At 37.8% G+C, this 21,675-nt stretch overlaps 1 protein-coding gene across 4 annotated transcripts in view; it reads left to right on the top strand.

The window, feature by feature from the left end:
• Positions 1–21,675, top strand: part of LOC149237685 (glycosyltransferase family protein 28) — a 187,536-nt gene that overhangs the window by 42,884 nt on the left and 122,977 nt on the right. For all 4 annotated transcript variants that reach the window (XM_089372744.1, XM_089372747.1, XM_089372745.1 and 1 more), the window contains one exon: positions 13,269–13,544. In XM_089372744.1, the coding sequence (XP_089228870.1) occupies positions 13,374–13,544 (171 nt within the window). In that variant the 5' untranslated portion in view covers positions 13,269–13,373. The remainder of the gene's footprint in view (positions 1–13,268; positions 13,545–21,675) is intronic.

Below are 21,675 nucleotides of genomic sequence, written 5' to 3'. Positions count from 1 at the left end.
GCATCATCATGTTGTACCTTATCATCTGATGCACTTATCCGTACTGCCTCATGTTGTACCTCACTGTGCTCATCATGCTGCATCTCATTGTAGCATTTATTATCACTGTGCTGCACTTTGTTACCAAGTGCTGCACACAACATGCTACACTACACTTCTTCATGATGCCTATCATGCTGCAACAACATTCCACATCATGCTGCACCTTATAACAACGTTGTCACATCTTATCATGTACTGCATTAGTTCACTGTTTAGAGGATTCTCTATTTGCTGCATTGGATGACATTCTAACACTAGATTGGGCAGCCTTCATCATGGACAGGTTAGGCCATCAAGACAATCCTACCTACCCTCACACATTGGCAGCAACATCAAACTGATCCATGCTGCTCCAACCTTGTTTGCCTATCACTGTTTGTGACTGTCTGGTTAGGGCATATTGTTGTAGCCTTAGACTTCTCCAACAGACTCCCAAACAACCCTTGAAAGACTACGGCATACTTTAAGAGAACCCCTCCCTTGCTACGTTGTTGCCTTAGGGCATATGACAACCCTTTACTGCCCTACACAAGCCCAGCTGTGGTGCTATGGCCTGCGAGCTAGCACAACAATAACTTGTGGCTTTCGGTCCTTAAAACATGTCCAAAGCATCAAAGTTTAGCCCTCAAGAAATCGGCTTAACAGCTAACACTCTTGGCCTCCATGACATCAACTCGGACCCATGATTTGACCCTAAAACAACCCTTTACTCACGGTTTCTTCCTTCTGTGCTGCGGCTAGGAGACAACATTTAAGGTGGCTATATTATGAACAACATTTAGGGCAGCTTTGTTATGGACAACGTTTAGGCTTGTGTCCACCATAAGAGTTGCCCTCCATGTAGACTACCATATTAGGACGTAGAGCCTTCTGTCCATTGCCTGCATTTAGATCTAGGGCATACCTTCTCCATGACAGCGTTGAGCTAGGGCATCGTCTTCTTAGGGCTGCGTAGTCTCTTAGGATCTCTTCCTCCCACCAAAAACCCAAAGACAAGTGGAGAGGAAGAGATCACAAGAAGAGTGTGTCTAAATGACTTTCAAGGCACCTCTATTTATACTAGAACGTTGAGCATAAGTGAGGGCAATTTGGTTGCTGGCCGATCTTGACGAATTGTCCCATAACACAAATAAATTCATATCTCCATGAATATTTATCGGAATCGGATGATCTTTAGATCAATCCTACACCTCTCGATGAGAGGAATCCAAGAAAAATATTAGCTGCCATAAATAAGATGATCCACATGGAGTTTGGCCTTAGTTTCCAATTTTAACACCCTGCAGCCCCGGTCTCAACACTAATGATGCTTTTGTGAAATAGAGCTGACCTTTTTTTCTAATCTAGTTCCCAATGGCCAAAGCAAAAATGGAGAAAATTGATATTCTCTGCTGAAAGAGTTGATGATTGAGAGGAAAAGGAAGATTCCATTGAGGCTTCATCAAATTTCCAAAAGAGAAGCCATCTTTCATTCTTCTGATTAAAAGATAAAGATTTAGCTACTCCATGTTGACCCTTATGTTGTATTTGTACATATTTTTATTAGGCTAGTGAGCCACGTTGTGTTGGGCCTATGTGCCCATGTGTTTATATTTGTTTTGGGGCCTCTGTACATATGATTATATGTTTTTCTAGAGTTCCTATGTGATTAAGGCCAACGGGCGTAACAATGTAATATGTTAATCACACCCATATTAATAAAATACATCACTACTGTGGATCAAGTTAGACATAAGAGATGGAGGGCTAGGACCCACAAGAGGAAAAGTTGAGAGAGTGGAACCATGACATGATTGCTAAGCCATGAAAATAATATTATATTCCAAACGTGACTTGTGAATATAACCCAAATTTACGAAGACAACTACATGACATAAGCCTAAGTCCAAAAATTGAAGGGGAAGTGGTTTGTGTGAGTTTCCAAGTGGTGGGGGTGAATTCCTCGTGAAACTTGGCAAAAATATCACATGCATACAAAATTCTTGTTCCCATCATTCTCTTAATCATTCCATGTTCTTTCAACCACTCCTGCTCCCTAGTATCTCGTTGGTTCATTGCTTGTTCATTGTTGGTTTGTGCTACAGATTGGAGGTTATATGAGCTTGGATAGCCATTGAGCCTATAACTTGGTAAACTTGTATTAAATTCCTTGGCAAAATTCTATGGCCAATTCGCCTTGGTCATCTTGGGTAAGGCTGAAGCTTGGAGGGTGAATAATTGTCAAGTGTGAGGCTTGCCGCCTAAGGGTTATTTGGAAGACTCCTTCAAGTAGTTGGAACTCTCAAAGCTATATTACTTTGAGATTTTCTGGTTGGTCTGTGTTGAAAGCCTAAGAAGAGTAGTGTTATAACCTGGTGGATTGAAGAGACAGAGAAGGGGTGCACTACCTTAGATTGTGTAGGCTAGGGGATGCAAAATTGTAGTTATGGAGGCTGTTGGAGTTGGTACTTGGCCTAGTACTTGTTGGTACTATATGTATGACTATAGTTGGCTCTAGATGAGCCTTTGCCCTGTTGGAGTCATAGCTCTAGCTTGAGGGTGAACTGTTGTTGAGATATTTAGCACAATGAAGTCCGTGGCTAGGTTGAATGTTTGAGGTATGCAACCAGTCAGTGGATAATTACAAAGAGAAGCATTCTTGTGTTTCCTGTGTTTCTTATTGATCATGATGTAATCACCTTGTTAATCATTGTTGTTAATTTAATAATTTTGTTGCACATGTTCTTTATGTGTGTTAGGCATTATGCATTGCTCTAGTTCCTGTTAGACTTTGAAATTGCACCATAAGAAGGGCATGGTTGTCTACTAGTAGTTGACTATGTATACAGTCGATGAATAATAAATCCGAATTGAATGGTTAGTGGGAGGTCAACGAGCAGTAAATTCACGAATATGGTTGATGGGCAGTTGATTTATGTACATGGTCAATGGTAAATCAACAAATTGTTGATCCACATACATGGTCAACAGGTGGTTGACAGACAGTCGGTCTGTGCAAATGGTCAATGAATATTCAACGAGCCATTGGTTATCATAGACTAATGTGCTAAGTCGATCTCTGGGGTTCAAATTGTGAAGGAAAAATTGTGTATGAGAATACAAAGAAACGAGAAATTGTGTTTTCCTAGGTGCCCCATACTCTTGATGGTGGACAAAGAGGTATGTTAGAGAGATGTGGTGATAACTATCAAGGAGTGGATATATTACTTTTGAGCTGGCCTATCTCTTCTTTCCCTAAATGCCTCAACCAAATGGCTTAAAGGGAGAGGTATCATGCGATTCAAGAACAATGTTGCTGGTTGTTACACTTTCTTTTACATAAGTTGTAGCTGGTTGTTACACTTTTTGCATTCATTTCAGTTTATGTGGATCACCTCTATTGATGGACTGATACAAACAATGTGCTTTGCACATATTTTTCTTTTCACATGGTAGAATTTATCTCCTCTTAGATATTAAGGATACATCTCCTCTCAAGTTTTTCACATGAAACCTTTACTAATAAGAAAAAGAAACTAAAAGCCAAAATTCGAAAGATCCAAAATCCATCCCAAAACCTTGGTAGAAAACATAAACATGTTTCATGTAGTAAAACACCTAACGTGCAAGCATATCAATGCAATGTCCCAAGTATTTTTTTCTTTCCCTAGGGATTATGTTTGTCTAAGGTTTTCCCAACGATTCAACAACATGACACATTTATTTATTCATAGTGGGCATCCGTCAATTTAATGCACAATATAATGATCTTCAATGTAATGTTCCTAAATAGGAATACATGTGATATAAAGCAAATAATCTATGCAACAGAATATAAAAACGAAATACACATTAAACACCCATGGAAATGTTGCGAATAAGGAACTCCTGAGCCATTTTATTACGTTTCTGAAGGCAAAATACAATGGATAATAGGATGGTGCACCTAGGCTTGTCTCAATGGACAAGCATGAACAGACCGAGGTGAGAAAATGGCTGAACTGAAGGCTGCCCAACTGCTGCACCAATCTGCACTGCGCTGCCCAGAAAAATACATTGTTGGCCGAAAAGGGATTGCAAGAAACTCCACGTCCGATGCTTAGAAAATACTGCAAATTTAACCTCAAGCTTTTGACCAAAACCCACAAAAACCCAAAAAGGGTTTGGCCTATCTCCGAGCCAAATTCGAACCCACAAAGTGGTGCGAATTCCATAGTTAACTGGCAATTCACCCTATTATAAAAATTGTGATTTCAGGCCCGAATATCATCCGGAAAATTCTGAAGTTTTAACCACGGACTCCTCTCAGAAAACCCAGAAAAACCCATGAAGGAATTTGGCTGGTTTAGACTTTTGAAATTCGACCCCTTTGGAGCCCAGCATCAGTTGCAACTGCAAAACTCGGTTTGCTGGAATCTACGTGTAAATCCTCCTGGAAATGGACCCAAAGTGCTGGGCTGACCTTTGCTGTCAATCCCCTGACTTCCTAGATGGGCTTTCGGCCTATGGCACCTGCTCCTTAGCTCCACGAAATTGCTGGATTTGCCCTCTGCGCTGTCCCCAAGCCTAGTAATTCAAATTGCTGGGATGCTGGCTCCAAAATTCACAAGAAAGGTTGGCCCTTTGCTACTTTCCCAATCCTCTATCTCTCCTGGCAAATGCTTGATCACCGATAGGTCCCAAACTCCCCCTGCGTATTCTCCAGCGAGCTAGAAATACGCACTCCCTATTGTGGCTGAATGGTAGTGCTGTAACACACTCCCGAAACTCTTGAAATACTTATGGAATTGCTTCTCTAAGGCGGGCACGGATGGTCCCCCGAAGTAGAGGTTGAATTTCTCACTTGAGAGATTCGTGGCTAAACAACCGGTTGACTCAGCTAAACAACAGAGCAAACAGTCAAATAATTTTGATTCCAAGGTGTAAGAAATGAATCCAAATGAGAGCTGCCTCCTCCTTTTATCTTTGTGGGTCTTCGTTGCCTCATGTGGGCCCCTCCGTCCAGCGCTTCGAATTCCCTCCAAGCCATTCAAATGGTCTAGTTTGAATTCCCATGTGGGTGGCCCCCACCTTACACTAGCAACCAAGTTAAGTCAAATCTCCTCCTAAGTCCCTAAGTAAAAAATGTTGGGTTCTTTCCCTTAGCCAAAATTGTGCAAAAATGTGTGGAAACACCCTGTTACAAATGTGTTTGAGAAGGGACATGACATTGAACAATAGTATATTTCTTCAACCAAACTTCAATAAGCTATTGGACAATAAATTCACCCAATGATAAACATTATAGCATTTGTCTATATTACTGACAGTGACATAATTCTTCAGAAAAACAATAGAAGATAGGGTTAACTGTCCACAATAGTGAATGTATCCAATCCAATCAATCTATCAGTATAACATTGTTTGCAATATTAGAATTTATTAAATCAATGTTCAAATGTGACTATGCTATATTGTCCAATCTGAGTGTCACTTACTACGGTGCTATCTACTATATTGTTATTTTATAGAGGGCCAATTTATCCAGGAAATATTAGTAGACTTGAATTGTAATAGATGGCCTCAAGAAGGGTTCACAAATTAGTGGTTGATGCTGCAGTAGGGTCCGGTCACTCTGTTTAGGGTGAGTTGCAGTCTTAAGACAGTGGTACCAGATAGGAAATTTGGCCCTGCGACTGCGGCCTTGTGGCAATGACCTTGCGGTCGTGGCTCTATGACCCTACGGTCTCCAAACCTCGTTACCCAGACAAATGTTGTCGCCAGAATCTCGCTGCTTGCTGAGGGATGCTTACTGGCCTGCTAATTAACATTAGAAAGTTGCTTCTAGGATAGATCCAAATTGTTCAAGATAAAAATGTTGTGCTAGAACAATGTAAATCTTTAATTCTTAAACCAAACCAAACTGCTCCCATGACCCGTGCTGGAACAAAGAAAAGAGTGTCTAGGTAGGGGTGGGATCAACTCCACCGAAACTAGACAAAAGAGATTAAATAGGTTGGGATCACCTCCATTGAAGCTAATAAAAAAAGGGGTCTTAAAACCATAAGAGCCTCATGCTCAAAGAAAAATAGAGACAAATTAATCCAATCCAATGATGCTCAAATGAGTCTAACTCTCTTATTTTATAGATTTCCTTTTGGGGGTTTCTCCTCCTTAATTAAGTGGGGTTTTCCCCAATTTTGGGCTTTTTTTGCCCCATCGGCCCCAAAACTTGTCATTCGCTGCCCAAACATTGGGTATTTTGGGGTTTTCCCCTTTATCAAAGACTATAGGCTACGGGGATTGATAGGCTACTTTGTCCCTTGGGCCAATTAATCCCTTGGGGACATTATAGTCCTCCTAAGTTGCAGGAAACGTTGGAGAAGGGTTCGTTTCTCGCCGGAAACGAAACGGAAATGAGGAAACTCGTACAGTACGGCCTGGAAACGCGTTTCCAGCCGTAATGGCCCGTTTCTTGAGGAGGAAACGTGCCCAGTGCGGCCGGAAACACGTTTCCAGGTCGTACTACGAAGTTTCCTCTTCTAAATTGACTTATTCTTGCATTTTATTTTTTATTTTTTCGCTTCTAATTTTTTATTGGGCGACTGAAATATCTTCTGGATGCCTCTCAAGTTATAAAAAAAAGAGGATTTTGAGTGGGGCATTCTAATGTTCAAGCCTATAGTACCATGTTAAATTCTTAAAGTAAAAGTGATATTCTCCTTTATTTTTCATTTTCATCTTTTTACTTAAATTTTTAACATTACCATGAAATGACTCAGGATGTTTGAGAGTGGTTTTGCCCTCATTGGATTTCATATGGAGAAAGTAGAATTTTAGGTCTCACTCAAAATCCAACAGACTTACCTGTTTTTCAGGATTCGGGATTGGGGGGATTGCAATGTTTCCATTGGATTTTGTCATGTACTAAGGTATGGAACTTGTATTTAATCAAGAGAACCAAGCCCTCTATGCAGGGGAGACTCCCAATAATCAAGAGCATGTAGGATACTAGGGTATGGAACTTGTATTTAATCAAGAGCACTAAGGTCGTTCGACTATGTAGGAGGAGACTCCCAATCAAGCACGAGACAAGAAATTAGAAATTTCTCGTGGCTGATTTTGGATATTGCTATTTTCATTATGTGATCATTCATGAGTAAATGTGATGTAAATTTAGAGACTTATAGTTTATGCATTGACAATTTAATCATAATGTAATAAATTAGAATGTATCATATATGCTTTATGATTGCACATATTTCTTAAATGTCCTAATCTATATATATATATATATATATATTGCGTTTCCCCGTTTCCAAAATTTGGGGGGTCATGTTTCGTACCCATGCCCGTTTCGGAAACTCGTACCCGTTTCCCCGTTTCGTGCAACTTCCCTCCCTTCCTAACATTGCTTGTCCCCAAGCAATGACAAATTTGGGTGCAACAAAATTTGCGCTTCCAAAAACTCTTCTTCAGCCTTTGTAACTTCCTTCCTTTGCCTGATAATTAACGTGCCAGCATATCATCACGCCATAGCTGTTGTTTTCACTTGTTTCATCATAAGTGAATTCTGGTTAAAAGATACAAATATAAGTCTTTAGAAACAGTTTGTTGGTGGTGGATCCTCCCTTAAGTAGTGAAACCTTTGCAATATTTTCCACATGCTGTCCATGCTTTGCTGCTGGCTCCTTTTCCCTTGAAGGTGACTTATTTCCAATTTTTAGGGTGTTGTCTTCTAGGCATGGCGGGCCATTGAAAATCTTCAGCACTGTGTGGGAGAACAACCCATCAAACTGTGAAGATTAAGTGGCAGCAATTGCTCTTGAAATTTTGCAGTTGTTTTCCTTCGACAAGAATGATTTGGCAGCCTTCATAATGACTACCTGACTTGGAGGTGGGCTGAAAATCATCTTATTTCCATGGATCAGATCTTTTCTTCCTGTAATTTTGGTTAATCGAAGAGGCATTTTTGTTGCTGCGTATCTTTGTCCACATTCCTTGAAGCACTTGTTATAACTAGTGCGACCTGTGCTTCTTCCCTTAAGCTTTTTGGAGGGGTCTGCTACTACAATTTGCTCTTCTTCATGGCCTCCATTTGCACCAGCAATCTATGCTATATATGCTGTTGTATAGTTCTTGAGCTGAGGGTGAGTAACTTCCTCTGGTTTGTCATGTGTAGTTCTAATGAGTTTCTCCCTGAGTGTAGATTTGGGGACAAAATAAATCTCACCTTCATAGAAGATAATTTTGTTTTCCACCTTGTACCTGCCATCATGAATGAGTCTGTCCAATACTTTGCAAGCAAACTTATTCTTGGAGTATTCTACTAAGAGGTGGGCTCTCCAATCTCTCAAGAATGTGTATATGTCAGGTCCATTGTCCTCTTTCACGCGCAGCTTCCTCCCCACATTCTCGATTAAAAATGATTCCATAGTAGTTATAGTATCTGATTCCAGACAGTCAATATTCTCTGCAGCTGGTGGTATCTACTTCGCAGAAATTTGATTCCGCAAGTTTGTCTCTTCCTTAGCACAGAACAATGGAACCAAATTGCTTCTGCTCGACGAATTTTCATTAAAAACATATAGTTTCCCATCGTTACTCCCGTTAATAGTTTTTCTATCGTCATTTGAAATTCTATGCTTTTGAATTGCTATCACAGAATTTTCTACATTGGAGTGAACCAGAACTTCAATGGAACAGGATGTATTTGAGCATTCTTGAGGATGAAGATCAGAGTCTTGAATTCTCTAATGAGGGATATGGACTCGGACTTGGTATGCTTCTTTTTGTCTACCATCGAACTCAGCACTAAAATGTCCAATCTCAACTTCTCCGACAGCTTATGCAGATGAATCTTCCATTGTATCCTTTCCCTATTGCTTACAGTCTAAGACTTCAATTACAGCAGATGTTCCCATGTCTCACTGATTACACTCCGAGCCACCAGCTGCACAATCTATTTCCTTGTCCTGCAGATTACATTCCAAACATATGACTGCACCATTAGTTTGCTTCTGCGTCGCTTAGACTCTGTGCCCTTAGCTGTGTCATCAATTTCCATATCCTGCCACTCAAATTCTGAGTCTTTGGTTGAACCGTCAATTTCCTTGCCTTGGAACTCCCACTCCAAGCTTGCAACTGCGCCATCAACTTCCATCTTTACATTCTCTGCTGCTGGTATGTTTTTTTCTACTCCTGTCTCCATATTCTCTATGCTTTTGCCTGCTTCTGCCTCATCTTCAGATGCAAGGAATCTGTGAAAAAAATGATGTCCCCATCTACAAGCTGGCTAGATCAGAAAGTAACTTTCTTTTCAATGGGTTCACACTTGACATTTGGTTCAAATTTGATTTCCTCAAAAAGATCAATTTCCTCATCTGATGGAAAACCAACCATGGCATACCTGAGCTCTTCTCTCTTTGGATCACAGAGTTTGAAAACAAAAGTACATCATCTTTTGTTTTATCAGGAGGTGGGAGCAATCGAAAATCCAAGCCATGTTTGGCTTCCAGAAGTAATCTCAATTTTGCAGTGTGTGCCTTGTTTGAAGTCTCCCTCAGGTTGCCAACAGATTGGGATTCCTTCGGTTGAGTTAAAGGCCTGTTAGGATGGTATGTATGGTTTTGACGCTTAGCTCACAGCCAAAAGTGCTGAAATAGTTCTGGAACCCCAAATTCTTTCCCAACTTCTTCCCTGAAAGAGGCGAAAGGACATTGCTCCTGAATCCAAAACGTCTGGATCTTATCATTATTGACAAGATCGAAATATATATCCTTACCAATCTGATGAGAAAAATCTTGATTGCGGGCAACCTTTATAGTTGTATAAAGATGTGCCTCTGCCTTTTATTTCCCTCTTGTTCTTTCTTTAGTCTCACCCTTAGGTGCTCTGTAATATCCTTCTCATCGACATTGCAGATAATCTTGTCCTTACCACTCCCTTTAACATAGACAAGCATGTAAGAATTTGAATTCTGTAAACTTAAATGGAGTATTGTTCAAGCCAGGATTTGTCCATGGCATCTCTTCTTTACCACCATATTGTTCTTCCAGAACTTTCTTAACATCTTTCTCTGTAATGCATTCATCATCAAACTTGTACAACTGATCCAAGAGAGAAGGCCTAATAAATGCAAAATAATGGCCACCCCGAACACTCCTGCTATGGACCAATATACTGTGTAGAGTGTACAAATTACGCACACTCTTGTCTGCATCTGAAAAAAGATATTTTCCATCCTCATATTGAGATCCATCATCAGTTGCCCATTCATCATCTTTCCAGAATAATCATTACAAACATCACTGGCAAAATTTAGAATGCTAGAGCTGCTCAACATCTGGAGCCCATCATTTTTATTAACTAACATCACAGAGTTTCCATGCTTGGTACAACAGGCTGCCTCCTTAGCGTGTCCCCTTCCTTGAGAAGACCATCCTGCTCCCTGAGATTTAGCTGACTTCTTTCATCTTTATTGGTAATACAATTACACTTGGCACAACTGCCACTAGGAATGTTTTCTGTCTGAATGACATGCTCTTGCTGCATAGCTTCAGAGACCACTGGCTCTTTAGGATTTTCTCCTCTTGAGGTGTTGCAACCCTTTTGTCTAACTCTTCTAATTTTATAAGTGCCATTTGGTTCCATTCTTGCAATCTTTTAATAGTTTCTACTTGCTGCTCTTCTAACTTCTGCCAAAAATCTGCATACTCCTTGCCAAAAAATGATTCCAACTGTTCCATCTTTAAACACCCTCCAGGCTGGGAGGAGAGCAAGCACTGATACCACTGTAATGTCCTAGGCTATTTTTTTGCTCCCTAGGGATTATGTTTTTCTAGGGTTTTCCCAATGATTCAACAACAGGACACATTTATTTATTCATAGTGGGCATCCATCAATTTAATGCACAATATAATGGTCTTCAGCAGTAGTATATTTCTTCAATCAAACTTCAATAAGATATTGGACAGTAAATTCACCCAATGATGCACAGTATAGCATTTGTCTATATTACTGACAGTGACATAATTCTTTAGAAAAACCACAGAAGATAGGGTTAACTGTCCACAATAGTGAATGTATCCAATCCAATCAATTTACCAGCATAGCACTGTTTGCAATATCAGAATTTAGCAAATCAATGTTCAAATTTGACTATGCTATAGTGTCCAATCTGAGTGTCGCTTACTACAGTGCTATCTGCTGTACTGTTACTGCATCGGGGCCTGATTTGCCCTGGAAATACCAGCAGAGTTGAACTGTAATAGATGGCTTCAGGAAGGCCTCATGGATTAGTGGCTGAAGTTGCAGTAGGGTCCAGTCACTTTGTTTAGGGCGATTTGCAGTCTTAAGAGGGCAGTACCAGACAGGAATTCAGCCTTGTGGTTGTGGCCCTGTGGCTGTGGACCTGCGGTATCCAAACCGCGCTGCTTGCTGAGGGATGCTTGTTGATTGGTCAATTAACCTTAGAGAGCTGCTTCCATGATAGATCCGAATTGTTCAAGATAAAAATGTTCTGCCAGAACATTGTAAATCTTCAACTCTTAAACCAAACTAGACTGCTCCAATGAACTGTGCTAGAACAAAGAAAGGAGTGTCTAGGTAGGGTGGGATCACTCCATCGAAACTTGACAAAAGAGATTAGACATCGTGGGATCACGTCCACTGAAGTTAATCAGAAAAAGAGGTCTTAAAACCCTCAGAGCCTCAGCCTCAAAGAAAACAGAGGCAAATTAATCCAATCCAATGATGCTCAAATGATTCTAACTCTCTTGTATTTATATATTTCCTTGTGGGGGTTTCTCCTCAATTAATTAAGTGGGTTTCATAGCAAACCCCTATTTTGGGTTTTTTTGCCCCAGCTGCCCCAAAACTTGCTCTCCACTGCCCAAACATTGGGTATTTTGGGGTTTTCTCCTTTATCAATGACTATATAGTATAGCTTATGGAGATTGGAGATATAGGCTATTTCATCCCTTGGACCAATTAACTTCATGGGGACATTACAATCAAACATTCAGGCTTTACAGTGACAGTCTGCATATAGCAGCAAAGAGAGAAATTTCATGTCTGCACAAACGTGGGCTCATTAGTCAACATCGTGTGCACCTGCAACCATGCCTTGTGTTAGTACCAAAATTTTAGGCCATGGATAAAATGTTGTTTCAAAATTTTAGATACCATCTAGCTATCACAAACATTTTATTGATTAAAACAAAAACCACCTTATTGCACTTACGTAAAACTAATAATGAAATAGAACACCAACTAATGCTTATTTCGTCTAATATCATTTTGTTGAAACCAACATACAGTGCTTGTTGAGATTGAAATGAAAAACCATTTCAATAAGCTTGAAAAAACAAAATGATAACTGTACCAATCAAGTTGCTCAAGGGCCATTCCAGATCCATCAGGCTGATTACCCCCTCCTTCAAGCTTATTTCAGCGTTTGGAAGCCGTAAGTGTTTCACAGATCCCCTAGAGTTGGGCAGAAGTTGTAACATATCAGTGAAATTATATATAGCCCTACATTCAGGGGTGGATGTCCCACCTACACAAGGACACAAAGGGGCACCAGCTTTCAATGCATGCCTACTTGCCAGCCTACTACAGGTGTCTAGACTGCTATTATTAGATTATTGGTATCAGCCTTAAATGTTAAAGAAGTTTCTGCTAGTTGTTTTTAATTTTGAGCTCCTCCTAGGTTCAAACAATTGAGCCCTCTCAACCCTCGGTGCTCTTTGCACCTTTTCAATGGTAGATGTGTTTGCATATACTTATTCTCCCCCTTTTAAGTTTACATCTCTGTCAAATGATATATAGTGGCTATATCTTTTTGACATTTACTTTTACTTTATACTTATAGTCACTTGTATCTTTTTATCTTCTAGTTTTCTTTCTGGGTGTATTCTTTTGCACTCCATAGCATGTTATAACTGGTTGAATTTTTGAGTCTCATTGACCAACTCCTTTGTCACTTGTGGATATTAACAAAATCATCTTATCTTATTTAATAAAAATGCTAGCCTTAATCGCAGCTATTTGTGTTATTATAAAATTATTGCTCTTCAAGGCTCTTTTCTTTCCTCAAGAGATATTATTACTCTTCAAAAATTTCAGTTATAATCTCACCACTAAATTCATTCTTTTAAAATAATCAAATTTTCATTGTGTTATGAATTATTAACGCATTAACATTGACATAGAAACCATTTGAGCTATTTCTCACTTGAGATTATCTTCCATTCCATGAGTTACAGGTGACAGGGCTAAACGTAAGCTGTGATTTATGTTAGTGGATGTATCCTTGTAAGCACAGAATACTCTGTGGTTGGCACTAATTCGTGGGTGAAGTGAGGGCACTTATGGATGCACACAGAGAAAGAGAGAGAACGGTGTTTGTGACAGTTGGTACTACTTCTTTTGACACCCTTGTCAAGGCAGTTGACACTATCCAATGTAAAGCAGCCCTAGCAAGCAAAGGGTACACCAGTCTGCTCATTCAACTAGGCCGTGGAACATATTTCCCAACAAAGGTTTTACTCCTCTGCCCATGAAGCTGCTGTTCTTTATTCTTGATATGAATTAGATTTTAGTTTAGTTTAAGCATGTATTAATTAATTTGTCAACTGATTAACATCTACAGTGCCCACTAAGGGCAGGGTTTACTTTTTACCTATTATGAGTTGTGTTTTGTTGAGTTTTAGTTTGCTTGGTATTTGAGGATATGTTGACTGCAAATACAAATATCACATGGAAATCATTGTAATAGAAATTTTGTATAATTTAGAATGCCCTTTTTGGGTGGGGTTCCTTTTTGATACAAAAAGGATTTTGTTTCCCATCTTTGAGTACTATCCAAAGTGGCACATGTCCAAATCTGGTTTAGCTCAATTTTTTCCGTAATTGCTGGAACAACTTTGTTACAAAAATGACACTTGAATTTTATTGAATGCTTTCTGTTGTCGCACAGAATGTCTAGGCACCACGACAACGGCTCAGATCGGGGGCTGTCACACTGATCCCCAATCACTCCGTTTGAGCTGTCTCTCTATAGCAGACTAAGGGGGGTAGACCCTATAGAAATGGAATGAATGAAAACTAGTTGGGAAACAACCAGTTCGAGAGACAACTAAGCAATTAATACTTGTTTAGATTGTGCAAGATTTCAAAGGATTCAATTTAATTTTGAGGAAAATGATACTAGTGCCTTGTGGAATCAACTATTTTGTGGAGGAAATAAGGTCCAAGTAAAGGATGGGAAACTGATGCTGAATGACTTGACTGTCTCATATGAAAATGCGAAACTTAAAGCTATGTGAAATGGAGGGATTTGGTTAATTTTAGTTAAATGGGGGCCTAAAGTTATTTCTGAAATGTCTTAAATGTTATTTAACTTGCGGCTCAAAAAAATGGTGATCTTAATGTGAAAACAGGTACTTATACCAGCGATGTAAAATGTAAAATTTGCACAAATAATCACTGAAATGTACAATAGGACTGAAATGTAAATGGCTGGAAATAAAACACTTTAAATTCAGAAATCCATTTGCATGAAGTACTCAATCAAAGATCATTGGATGCATAAGTGAAACTAAGTTAATATTTCTTGAATGAGCATGTGAAAACAAATGTACTTCAGAAATAAAACTAAGTACTTAAACTCAGATTACATCAATGAAATATCAGTTTAGCAATCTGCTTTTAAATCAAATGTCAATACCAACAATATATTCTAAATCAACAGTCCTATAACCATGCAAATTTCAGATTTCTTCTATATATAACAACAAAAACTTACTTGACAAACTAATAATTAACTATTTAGAAATTTTTTGAGATTAACTATTCCTGATCTACTGATGCATTTGATCTAAAAATTCATAAATAAATTACTGAACAACAGTGATTTAATGTTCAAAGATTTGTCAATTAGCATGCAAAAATTTACTGAAGATAATTTCTATCTTTGCGATGTACAACCGTAAAAAATGTAAATTTAATTTGCTGCTAAATTCCAGCTAATTGAAAATCTATGGCAGTATTAACCTTATTTTCAAAATGAAATGAGGAAATGTTAGAGGGTGTGCACCAGTCAACTCTTAGGGGCTTGAAAACACTTGGAGGTATGCTGCCCAAATCACTGGATATCCTCAACTCATAATTTTTTTGTGAAAATAAACTTTTTGTTAAAAGTTTATTAAATTTTTTAGGGAAATTTATGGAGAAAATTTAGTGATGAAGGAGGGTGAAGGAAGGGCTTGAAGGAGAAGAGAGGGAGGCCGAGAGTGGATGAGGGAGAAGGTCGAGAGTGAGGGTCGTAAGGCTGGAGGGATAAGGAGGAGGGCCGAGGGAGAGAGGGATAGGCAGGTCGAGAAGGGAGAGGAAAAACAAAGAAGAGTAGAGGTGAGGGAGCAGGCCATAAGGTAGCAAGGGAGAGGGGAGAAGGCCGAGGAGGAGGGGGTCGTAAGATAGGCCGAGAGGAGAAGAGGGAGGCCAAAAAATGGAGGAGGCCGAGTATGAAGAAGGGAGGCCGAGAAGGAGCTGGAGATGGCCAGCACAGGGCCTCCAGGCCCTTAAAAAAATTTGCCCACAATCCTCTTGCAATTTCTCTTCAACCTGCAAACAAAATGGAGATGCCCTTCGGGGCTTAGACCTCTCTCCAGAATCCACAAAAATCACTTGCAATTTTCAGACCTGTTCCTGCATAAACAAAAGATAACAAACCCCAAAACATGTATATACAAAAATATGAAATACCCAAAACCCCAATGAATTAGAAAACTTGATATTTACAAATCTACAATAATATTCTACAGATCTAGCAGATCTGCAGATCAAAGCCCTCTATTAGCCAGATTTAAACAAATTTTACACAAATTTAGAAATAAATTTGAAATTTTAAAGAGGCACAAGCCTAAGAGCAACCTTGCAAATAAAATATTTTATAAGACAACTTTAGAAATTAAAAAAAACAGTGGGCTCTTTAGATTCTGTAAACTGAGGGTCAGTTGGTCCAGCTAAGCACTTCCTCAAATGTCCAAATCTTGAGTGATAACTTCTGCACACTTAGATCTGATTGTTAGATTAATAGAGATTCAAAAATGATCATAAAATCATCAAGAAATAGAGATACCTACTACTTCTATCAAATCAAAATGATATTCTAAAACCCAGAAATTTGTGCAAGATACCTGTACACAGATCAATCCTCAAAGGCTATTAACCAGCAAATGCAAATAAAAGAAGAAGAGTATCAAGAATAATATTACCACGTAAATTTGAAAGAGGAACACCATGGTCTGAAACCCCAAAGTCTTTGCGTTTTATTAACCAGAAAAAGTTACAAGAGCTTTCTTAGAGCAAGTACACGATTCAAAAATTGGATCCAAATAATGGAGAGGGGCCTCTCATTTATAATTTTTTTCCAATGGCTAGTTGGCTTGATCCCCATCAAAGCAATCTCAACTATTGATGAAGATCAAATGATCTTTTAATCATCACCGTTGAAATAAAGTTACATTTTGAGGAAATTTGAATTTCACTTTTAATTAACTCAAACATGATTATTTTTAGTTAATTGCTGCAAAAAAGTTGACTTTGACTTGACTACTATGGCCCAAGTGTTCAAAATATCTTGAAATTTTCAATATTCCTTTGGTCGGGGACCTCCAAAAATAAAAACTTTAAAATCCACGAATTAATTAAATTTATGGCTTTAGCTTTTTAATTTATTTTAGACAGAAATTTTAATTGATTGACTCATGATGGGATTATTAATTTTTCCAACCCTTTAATATTTAGCCATGGTGTCTAACTATGAGGGATCAAACTTTTTATATGAAATATTACATTTCTAACCCATGAAGGGGGATACCCATTTGTTATAGACCCTCAATAATTATCCATTTCTGCGACACAAAATATGATCTAGTAGACTAAGTGACTTGTAATAAAATAATCTAACCAAATAGTTAGAATTATTTCCAATCACTTTTACAAAGACTTGATAAATAACACTAGGACTCATTTAAAATCCTGACGACAAAATCCACCCTAGCTTTGGGGTGAGGCTGGAGGGAAAAACTCTGTCGATCATCTATATTTAGAAACACATGAATCAGTGAGACTAAGAACCTCCTAGGATAGAAATCATCATTAGAAATATAAATTTACCTAGGTTGTTAAATACATTTGTCTTACTAGGATCATTTACACTAAAAAATGCAAAATGGATTGACAAAACTCCAGTGTACATATAGCTGATAATGATGAATCTGTGGATCATCTGAGTGCTTGGACATGATGGAAATCCTTGCGCGAAAAAGTGTACAACGATGGGATAGTTGACATGGAGTGCTCAACACTTTCTAGAAATGCTTGGGATGGAGCATCAAATCATAAAACTATCCCAGTAGCAACTTTTCATTGCAATAATCAGAAGATTTTATTTACTAGATATTCATTGTAGTGTAGATTTCTAGAGAAAGTGTATTAAGGTTGACAGATAATATTGTAGTAGAGTACTGATAAATGAGTCAAACATAACTAGAAGTCTAAGAGATGTATCTATTGCAAAGTAACAATGATGAAAATCCTTAGGATTAGAATCTGTCTTAGTTGTATTGGCCTTTACCATTATACAACCCATTCTTCCAAGTAGGGTTCATTGGAGTTTCTCCCTAATTACACATGAGCAACCTTTTTCCTTTTTTGAAAGTGGTTCAATTAAACACAAAATGAAGCATTTTAACTATAGCCTGAAGAGGTTGGGCACCAAAATGGCCCTCAAAGGGCAAACTATTGAACACAAGAACCTTTGTTCAGCTAGGCTGGCACAATATGGGGTGCTCTTCTGTCAAAATCACCCAAGACTTGCACTTGGCCCCAACAATTTATTTATGCCTGCAGGAGGTATAAGCCTTGGTGGGTGGCCTGGCATGCTGCCATTTTCATGCTGAACCATGACCCCATTGACAACAAGAACACTTTTTTGAAGTTTTATTTTCTCTTCTTTTCTTTTTTACCACACACTCACTTTCCAGAAATGCTTAGGATGAGAGAATGTACCATAGTTGACCAATAAATATGTACACTTTTCTTAAAACTAGAAATTAATGGAGCAAATGAAGCAGCCTTAAGAAGAAAATCATTACGACATGACAATATTGTCCAAGAAGCATTCATATTTGCAAGAATAGTTGTAACGTGATATTATTGTTTTAGATATTTAGTGTAGTTCAAACAATCAAAATCTCTTATAAGGCCGGGGGTAAAGTTAATAACCAAAGTATTGATAAGTGAGCCTAATATAGCTCTCAATTGCAAGAGACAGATCCATGGAGAAATTTAAAATTAATCCCTATGATTAGACTCTATCTCAGTTGAACTAGCCACTTTCTTTAGATAGTTCAATCTCCACATATCTGCCTCACTATTTAAACTGCAAGTCTATTAATTTGTAGACTAGTCAATTGCAGTTTGTACCTTTCTTGGCTTGTTCCAATAACATTTTTAACCTGAACTATAACTCCCAAGACAATATACTGAACAATTCTTGACTAGGCACTAAAATCATCTTCAGGAGCTGCAGTCTTCCAATTTTTGTTAGAGTGCTTCGGGGCACTATTATGACAGATTCCATGATTTCCATTGCCTTACTGCATAATTGTCTCTTAAGTTTTAACCTATTACCATAGGTGATAATAGGTTACTAGAGAAAGACTGGCAGATTTTTCTATGTACTTTCTTTATCTCTAGACTATAATGGATACACGTGTTTCTGTTGATTCTTAGTTACTGGTGATAGGTTTCTTTTCCAATCCATGAGCTAGCTCCAACTGTGGCATCTAATGTAGTGAACAAGGTTCATTATAGCAGGTTGAACACTCCAAAAGACTTGGAATATAAAGATCTCCATTGAGGATACAATAATATATATTAAAATGTATGAATAAGAATGATGATACAATTGAGAGTGAGGGTCCTGTATATATATATCGGTAAGTACCCTTTCACGAACGGTCATGTCTGTAGAGACATGCCTCTTCCCTACTAATTATTAGTTAATTAATCATTGTTTATGTCTATTATTATTTATATTATTTTTACTATTTTTATATATATTTTATTCATAACATTGCCTTCCCCTTTAAAAATATTTGTCTTCAAAGCTTGCTAATGAAAAGGCTTGATCTCTTTTCCTGTTTCAAATGTCTTCTCATCTCGGAATTGTCCTCTTCATTGATACAAGTTGATAAGATCTTTTAAGTGATAACAAAACCGTTGCATTGAGAATGGAATTGACCATCCTAAATTAATATTCTGTGGAATCTTGTGGTTACTGGATACTTCGTGTGAATTGTTATCACAAGATTGAATTGCACTGACATTAGTAGTCTTCGAAACATAAGTTTGTTGTTTATGATCAGAGTGATACGGAATCCGGATTTGTAGATTGATTGAGATGTATGTTCCTGTGATTCAGATGTAGATAAATAGTTCTTTTGGTTTGTCTTTCCCTCATCATTTGTGTGGCGGTATTCTGATTTACTTTAGGTGACGATGTTGTTGCATTGGTTACAGAACCTTCACTTGGGATGTTTATCATTTGAACTGCAACATCTAAGGACGTCTTTTCCTCAACCGGTTTGCCTTCTTCTTGAGTTATGATATTCACTGAATCGGTATTAGTTCCCTTATCTTCAACTTGGACTGTTACAATTGGAGATTTTGATAGTTCTTCTTGAGTAAGTTGTTCTAACTTGTCTTTTAATGATTTCTTATCATCCTTAAGTTTCTTAATTTGTGTGAGCAAACTTTGATTATGGTTTCTCAGACGTAAAAGTTCTTTGGTTTTTGATTTATCAACCTTATTTTCAATGTTTTGACTTTTAAGCTTTTCATCTTCTAGATCTTTGATTTGTTCTAATAAATTTTTATTAAGGCTCTTTAAACATAATTTTTCCTCTTCTTGTTCTGATAACTGCTTCATGAGTTCCTTCTTTGTGACCTTAGTTTTCTTGACTTGTGCAATTAATTTTTCAACGTGGTTCATGAGGCGAGAAATTTCTTCGTCCTTTTCCATTACTTGTTTGTAATGTATATTTGCAAAATCTTCATATTCCAAGTCTTCTGGAGTATTTGATTTAAGTACAAACTTTGTTCGTACCATTTGGTATCAGATCATTCCTTTGAGTAGACGAACTTTGTTCATACCATGTGCAATTAATTTTTCAACGTGATCCTTGAGGCGAGAAATTTCTTTGTCCTTTTCCATTACTTTTTTGTAATGTATATTTGCAAGATCTTCATATTCCTGTTGTAACAATTTCTTGTTTTCCTGAAGTTTGGCTATTCTGTCTTTCTTTTGTTCTTTCAACTGCAATTTCTTGGTGCATTGGATTACATCGTTTTGTAGGGGTGATGATGAGTGTTTATCTTGTAATTTGGATTCCTTTTTCTTCATTTCCTTATTAAAATATGTATGTTGTTGCCCAATTGTTACCATTAATTGTTTCATATCTCTTGCTAATGATTGTTTTTTTGTATCACTTAGTCATTCAACTAAAGTAACAATTTTGTAACATTTTGTGCAGACGACATTTTGATTTCTTAATGACTCTTGACAATTAGAATATCCTTCTGAACAACAAGGACATATTGAAAAGAACCCCATATTTTTTTCTTCAAAACCTTCAAAACTTTATTATTCCTTCAGACTTTAGTATTAATCCGTAACGAATTCTGCCGTTTTGATTTTTGACTCTCTCTCTCTCTCTTATTTTTATTTTTTATAATGTATTTATGTCCTGAAATTCTTTGTGACTTCTAGCGGAATATATATAGCCTATGAATTACCATAGCCCAGCGGAAAATATATAATTGCTCACTGTAATTTTGGCTCTTAAAAAATTTAATTTTAACCACAGGCAGAGTAGTATGATGGTTGGTGTATCAGTGTGGATAATTGTGATGACGTTAGCAAAGCGATGGCCGAACAGAGGCAATGGTTGAGAGAAACAGTTGTCATTTGATGGTGATTCGATATCAGTAATCCTAGCAGAACTGTTCAAGATGGGCGTTGCAAGCTAAGGGTAATCCGAACAATATGGTTCAGCGATGGCAGGGCAACAGGCGACGGTGGTGATGGGTGGCGGAGGAACACAGGACGGGGAAGTGGAAAGGCTAACTAAATTTCAGACAACGGTGAACATGGTCGAGCGGAGTAGTCCAATGGCTATAGAGGGTTGTGAGATATTTTAGTGGCAGCGTGCACAGAGTCGAGTGTTCCCAGATCAAGCTGCGACTTCAGCATTTGCTGTGGTTGACGATGGGTTGGACGACTACAGGAGTGGCAACGTTTGTGGGGGCTGTCAACCCGTGGCTATGTGGTTGTCTTTCCGGCGTGGATGCAACAACGGTAAGGGAATGAAAGTCAAAGGTACAATTTTATTTTTTTATTTATATTATTTTTAAATTTTTGTTTTTTTTATGATTTTATTTATTTCTATAAAAAAAATTTGACTTATAATTCATTATTTATTTTTGTATTTTTTTCTCTATCTTGATTTTTTTTAGTTAATATATATATATATATATATATATTTTTTTTTTTTTCTTAATTTTCTTTTTCAATTATATGTATATATATTTTTTTTATTTGGA

This window comes from Pinus tabuliformis, chromosome 8 (assembly GCF_031772625.1).
Source record: "Pinus tabuliformis cultivar Carrire ecotype Pingquan chromosome 8, CPIR1, whole genome shotgun sequence".
NCBI classification, from domain to species: domain Eukaryota; kingdom Viridiplantae; phylum Streptophyta; class Pinopsida; order Pinales; family Pinaceae; genus Pinus; species Pinus tabuliformis.
The sequence above is the reverse complement of the archived record's forward strand: the minus strand, read 5'-3'. Positions and strand labels throughout refer to the sequence as shown.